This window comes from Aquarana catesbeiana, linkage group LG11 (assembly GCF_042186555.1).
Source record: "Aquarana catesbeiana isolate 2022-GZ linkage group LG11, ASM4218655v1, whole genome shotgun sequence".
In the NCBI taxonomy this organism is placed as follows: Eukaryota; Metazoa; Chordata; class Amphibia; order Anura; family Ranidae; genus Aquarana; species Aquarana catesbeiana.
In genome coordinates, this window is record NC_133334.1 from 69,348,307 (window position 1) to 69,355,115 (window position 6,809).

Below are 6,809 nucleotides of genomic sequence, written 5' to 3' on the forward strand. Positions count from 1 at the left end.
GGTATCTGTAATAGATAGCGTCGGGTAAAGGATAGTATCCAAGGTAAGAGAGCATACAACGTACCTATAGATGTACACCAGTGAGGTGTTGAAGGCCTCCTTTCCATCCCAGCCCCACGTCAGCAGTCTATCATGGAGAGAGCTCAGATGCTCACTCACAGGCCCGAGGGCCCATTAAGTGAGCTCCCCAACCCGGAGACGCCCACGACGCCGCCGGCCGGCAAGCGTCTGACGTCACCGGGTCAGTTTCTCCGCACTGCGCAGGTGCGCGACCCGCGCTACTGCGCAAGCGCGTTAAAGGCGAGCCCGTGGGTAAGGAACCCTGGGCTCGGCGAGAACAAGCAGGAGACGAACATAAGGGTGTCATCTCCTGCCAGGAGAAACACATGTCCGCCGCCCTTATCCTCCCCTCCCCTGTGTATGGCCTGTTCCTCTTCACCCTGTCCCCTACCCCCTTCTCTCCTTCTCCCTCCACCACCCCCTCCCCAGTGTTTCCTCTTGTTTCCCGTCCCCCCTCCCTTCCCCCTCCCCCCCCCCTCCCCCTTTTCCTTCTCCTTGCTTCACTACCCTTACCCTCCCTTCCCCTCTCCCCTTCCCGCCCCCCCTTTTCTTCCCCTTTCCCCCCCCCCCTTCCATTCTCCCCTCTCCCCCTCTCTCCCCCCCCCCAGTTCCCTCTCCCCTTTTCCCTTAGCCCTCTCTTTCCCTTCCCCTTTCCGTCCCTTCTATTTGTGTATGGCTAAATCCATCGTATCCTTTCATCAGCTATCTTTGTGGCCCCCTACTCATGCTATGCTTTTCATTTAGGGGGCTCTACATTATCCCCCTTGTCCGCCGCGGGGGAGAGTTTTCTGGGCGGCCCGGTGCCGCACACGATCACCCAATTATAGGGTAAGCCGAACTAGCTATTATGTTTTACTTTTTCCCTTTTCTACATGCTGCTTTTTATGATCACTACTTGTAGTGTACTGTATATCTTTTTGCTTGTATTGCATTATATTATTTGTCTTATAGATTGGTCCTCCTGAGGAAGCGATAATATCGCGAAACTAGTCGAGACCCAGACCAGTCAATACTTTGTAATTTACAGATATTCTTTGTTGAACCTTGAATCTCTGTTTTTGCATTTTATTATATATACCATGTATTTCCTTTTGTAATAAATTTCTTTTATACATATTGTCTATCATCGTTTATCTGTACCGGTATAGTCCAGCCTATTTTAGGGTGCGAACATTATGGGGCCAACATCAGCCACTGTCCCCTATGTCCCACTCTCTTTTCCTTGTACATATTAATTTGGATGATGGTACGGTTTACTTTCTATTACCCTTGACTACATGAGGCTATACTCACAATTTGTGCATATTCATTGGGTGGATAACACACCCGTTTTCTTTTTTCCCCTTGAGTGCCTCTAATTCCTAACTTATAGTACCTTTTTTTATATCAACTACCCCATTATGTCGGAGTTTGGCCCCCTCCTCTAGTTGGTTCATACATGGGGGCAGCCCTACCACTGACCACGCTGGTTAAGTTCCATACAGTCAGACGTTTCTTCATAGCTACCTCATCTTACTATGTTTCAATTTAAACCTTCAATATTCACTCATCATTGCCATTAATGGGGTTTAGTCAGTTTATATTCACTGCCGTTTACCCAAGAGTATGTGTTACTATGGACCGGTTTAATTTCCGGCCCACTGTGATTATTGTGTTACCCACACCTCTAATCCGTAACTGACATTCACCCACATTGGCCCTTTGTAACCCAACCTTATCATTGTTACATTATCGCTTTTTTGCGATTACCCCTTTTATTTAACCTAGAATATAACACTATGTAATTCCATACTCTATGGAGTTCCCTGCCTTCATGTCATCTGACCCCTAACCTAATTAATTAAGGACATACTCCATACTTCCCATTTAACTGTTATGGTTTCCTCGCTGTTGGTTGTCACCATTACCTTCTAGGTTTCTATTCTCACTACGGTGCATCTAGTTTCACTGTTTCACACATCCTCACCCTTTATTTCATTATCTGTTATAACTAATCAATTATGTATATTCTTTATGTATCCCCCTATCACTCTTCACTGCATCACCCTTATCATTTTACAACACACTCTTTACCTTCGTAATGGCACATTCCTATACCCCCCTCCCCCCTCCTTGTTGCCCTTCCCATTCTCACTCCTACCACTCACCAACAGGAAGCCCCATTTCATTTATGTTCTTATCCCTCAACAAGGTCTCTTAGTAGCTAATGCTGCCCCCTTTTGTTTTTAGAGCCATCTATGGGGACCAAGTCCCGTTTGTGTTTACCAACACCCTAATGGATTGGGTGGAAATTACTGCCACTCTTATTTTTTCTACACATACTGTTATGTATTTACTACCATATTTGTTATGATGTCCAATGTTTTGTTTATTTTGTTTGGCTATCCCTGGGTGTCCCGTGTGCGGTCCATGGCTGCCTGTGCCTTTCCTAGCGGCGGACATGTGTTTCTCCTGGCAGGAGATGACACCCTTATGTTCGTCTCCTGCTTGTTCTCGCCGAGCCCAGGGTTCCTTACCTACGGGCTCGCCTTGAACGCGCTTGCGCAGTAGCGCGGGTCGCGCACCTGCGCAGTGCGGAGAAACTGACCCGGTGACGTCAGACGCTTGCCGGCCGGCGGCGTCGTGGGCGTCTCCGGGTTGGGGAGCTCACTTAATGGGCCCTCGGGCCTGTGAGTGAGCATCTGAGCTCTCTCCATGATAGACTGCTGACGTGGGGCTGGGATGGAAAGGAAGCCTTCAACACCTCACTGGTGTACATCTATAGGTACGTTGTATGCTCTCTTACCTCGGATACTATCCTTTACCCGACGCTATCTATTACAGATACCTTCATATGGATTTTATCCTGTATCTCATGTTACATTTGATACTGTTTTATTGACAGACTCCCAGGCAACCCTGTGGTTATCTGCCCCTAGTGGTGGGCTTCCACACATTGTACCCTACACGATGCCCCAGTGTTTGGAAATGTTTGGCTCCCCTGCTCATTATGGGCCACCCGACCCCCGCGCCACTGCAAGTCTCCTCGTGGCTAGCACTTTTGTTACCCTCTGGTCAACCGTTGTGTTGAGCTACATTACACGCTTCAATTATTTACTAGCCTAGTGCAACCCCCTTGTCTACTTCCTTTTCCCCCCCTTCCCTTATCCTCCCCTCCCCTGTGTATGGCCTGTTCCTCTTCACCCTGTCCCCTACCCCCTTCTCTCCTTCCCTCTCCACCACCCCCTCCCCAGTGTTTCCTCTTGTTTCCCGTCCCCCCTCCCTTCCCCCTCCCCCCCTCCCCCTTTTCCTTCTCCTTGCTTCACTACCCTTACCCTCCCTTCCCCTCTCCCCTTCCCGCCCCCCCCCTTTTCTTCCCCTTCCCTCCCCCCCTTCCATTCTCCCCTCTCCCCCTCTCCCCCCCCCCCCCAGTTCCCTCTCCCCTTTTCCCTTAGCCCTCTCTTTCCCTCCCCCTTTCCGTCCCTTCTATTTGTGTATGGCTAAATCCATCGTATCCTTTCATCAGCTATCTTTGTGGCCCCCTACTCATGCTATGCTTTTCATTTAGGGGGCTCTACATTATCCCCCTTGTCCGCCGCGGGGGAGAGTTTTCTGGGCGGCCCGGTGCCGCACACGATCACCCAATTATAGGGTAAGCCGAACTACCTATTATGTTTTACTTTTTCCCTTTTCTACATGCTGCTTTTTATGATCACTACTTGTAGTGTACTGTATATCTTTTTGCTTGTATTGCATTATATTATTTGTCTTATAGATTGGTCCTCCTGAGGAAGCGATAATATCGCGAAACTAGTCGAGACCCAGACCAGTCAATACTTTGTAATTTACAGATATTCTTTGTTGAACCTTGAATCTCTGTTTTTGCATTTTATTATATATACCATGTATTTCCTTTTGTAATAAATTTCTTTTATACATATTGTCTATCATCGTTTATCTGTACCGGTATAGTCCAGCCTATTTTAGGGTGCGAACATTATGGGGCCAACATCAGCCACTGTCCCCTATGTCCCACTCTCTTTTCCTTGTACATATTAATTTGGATGATGGTACGGTTTACTTTCTATTACCCTTGACTACATGAGGCTATACTCACAATTTGTGCAAGATGTTTGTGAACTCACTTACTCACTTAACTCACTTAACATACTTCCTACAGTCTTGTTTCAAAGTGGGCCACCACAAGGACCGTTGGATAAATTTGGTTGTTTTTTGCAAACCGAGGTGGCCAGCAAGCTGGTGATCATGAAATGTTTTCAGAGTCTGGCTTGCTGTGGGATGAAAATTTTGTCTTGGTGCTAAAGGAACCCCTCCTGACTTCTTAAGGAGGATGACACTTGTTCAGTGCATTGGATGAAAGCCTGTTCGATGGAATCCCTCAGATTTGGATTAGAAGAAAGCTCTGTGGTGACAAGATCGTGTCTCTTCAGGAGTATCGGGAAACATTCGAGATGGGGCATCAGCCTTGCCATTGTTGGACCCTGCACCATAGGTGATATGAAAGTTGAACCTGGAAAAGAACAGGGCCCATCAAGCTTGTCGAGGTCTTAAACATTTGTCAGTGCGAAGGTATTCCAGGTTGCTGTGGTCTTTAAAAATCATAATAGGGGGAGTGGCACCCTCAAGGAGGTATCGCCACTCTTCCAAGGCTGTTTTAATAGCCAATAGTTCCCGATTAGGGATGAGCCAAACACCCCCTGGTTTGGTTCGCAGCAGAACATGCGAACAGGCAAAAAATTTGTTCGAACACGCGCACACCATTAAAGTCTATGGGACACAAACATGAATAATCAAAAGTGCTAATTTTAAAGGCTTATATGCAACTTATTGTCATAAAAAGTGTTTGGGGACCTGGGTCCTGCCCCAGGGGACATGTATCAATGCAAAAAAAAGTTTTAAAAACGGCCGTTTTTTCGGGAGCAGTGATTTTAATAATGCTTAAAGTGAAACAATAAAAGTGAAATATTCCTTTAAATTTCATACCTGGGGGATGTCTATTGTATGCCTGTAAAGTAGCACATTTTTCCCGTGTTTAGAACAGTCCCTGCACAAAATTACATTTCTAAAGGAAAAAAAGTAATTTAAAACTACTCGTGGCTATAATGAATTGTCGAGTCTTGGCAATACAGATAAAAGTCATTGAAAAAAACAGCATGGGATTCCCCCACAGTCCATTACCAGGCCCTTTGGGTCTGGTATGAATATTAAGGGGAACCCTGAACCAGAATTAAAAAAAAAGATTGCGTGGGGGTCCCCCCAAATTCCATACCAGGCCTTTCAGCGTAGCATTGATACATGTCCCCTGGGGCAGGACCCAGGTCCCCCAAACACTTTTTATGACAATAACTTGCATATTAACCTTTAAAATTAGCACTTTTGATTTCTCCCATAGACTTTTAAAGGGAGTTCTGCGGCTTTCGAATTTGCCGCAAACACCCCAAATTGTTCACTATTCGGCGAATGGGCAAACAGCCAATGTTTGAGTTGAACTCATGTTCAACCCGAACATAAAGCTCATCCCTATTCCCGATCACCGACGTCATAATTCTTTTCCCGCTGACTCATCTTTCGTGAAGAGTAGGCCACGGGGTGAAGTAACTCCCCTGGCGCTGTGACAGGACTGCCCCTGTTGCTACTTCTGAGGCGTCAACCTCTAGGACATAGGGCAGAGCAGGGTCAGCATGTTGTAGAATTGGTGCAGAGATGAACATAGATTTCAGCTTGTCAAAAGCAAGTTGTGCTTCTGAAGACCACTGGAATCGGGTATGCTGGTGGGTGACTTGGGTAATGGGTGAGATGATGACAGAGAAGTTCTTTACAAATCTCCTGTAGAGATTTGCGAAATCCACAAATCTTTGAACACCCTTCTTATCGAACGGGGCTGGCCAGTCAAGAATTGCTTGCACCTTTTGTGGGTCCATTGCGACCCCATCAGTGGAGATGATAAGCCCCAGAAACTGAATTGACCTCTTTTCGAAGTCGCATTTTTCAGCTTTCACATACAGTCCATGTTTTCTTAGGGTGTACAGCACTTTCTTCACATGTGTTCTATGAGGTAGCTGAAAATATGAGGATATCATCGAGGTAAATGATAACAAAGTTGTCTAGATATTCCCAGAAAATATCGTTAACAAAGTGCTGGAGTGTTGCAAAGTCCAAACGGCATTACCAGATATTCAAAATGTCTCAACCGTGTTCTGAATGCTGTTTTCCACTCGTCCCCCTTTCGGATGCGGATTGTAGGCTCCATGTAGATGTAGCTTGGTGAAAATCTGGGCTGTACGGAACCTTTGAAACTTTGAAAGAATTCTGGGACAAGAGGAAGTGGGTAGCGATGCTTAATAGTGATTTCATTAAGCTCCCTGTAGTCCACACATGGTCTTAGTGTCTTGTCTTTTTTCTCAACAAAGAAAATATCGGCACCAGCAGGAGAGGAGGAAGGGCGGATGAACCCTTTTTCCAAGTTCTCATCAATGTATTGCTGCAGTGTTTCAAACTCCATCCCAGAGAGGGGAAATATGCCGAAAGGGAGCTCGGCCCCCGGGAGCAGTTCAATCGGGCAATCATATGGTCGGTGAGGTAGAAGAGCATCAGCCCTCTTTTTATCAAAGACATCCAAGAACTCCTGGTAAGCTGATGGTATATTCTGGCTGTTGCTGTGAGCTGGTTGGACTGCTAGACAACTAGTATAATCTCTGAATTTGGGAACAAAGCAGTGTTGCTGACAATAGGAAGAGGTGAAGAAAACT

At 46.4% G+C, this 6,809-nt stretch overlaps 1 protein-coding gene across 1 annotated transcript; it reads right to left on the reverse strand.

Moving 5' to 3' along the window:
• Nucleotides 1-5,621: 5,621 nt before the first annotated feature.
• LOC141111706 (uncharacterized) lies at nucleotides 5,622-6,140 on the reverse strand. Its single transcript, XM_073603852.1, has one exon. It carries the CDS (start codon nucleotides 6,138-6,140, stop codon nucleotides 5,622-5,624), a length of 519 nt encoding a protein of 172 aa, XP_073459953.1.
• Nucleotides 6,141-6,809: the final 669 nt, after the last annotated feature.

What these genes read in the sequence shown, in the direction of transcription:
- LOC141111706 (XM_073603852.1), bottom strand. Translation starts at nt 6,140, where the DNA reads ATGATATCCTCATATTTTCAGCTACCTCATAGAACACATGTGAAGAAA.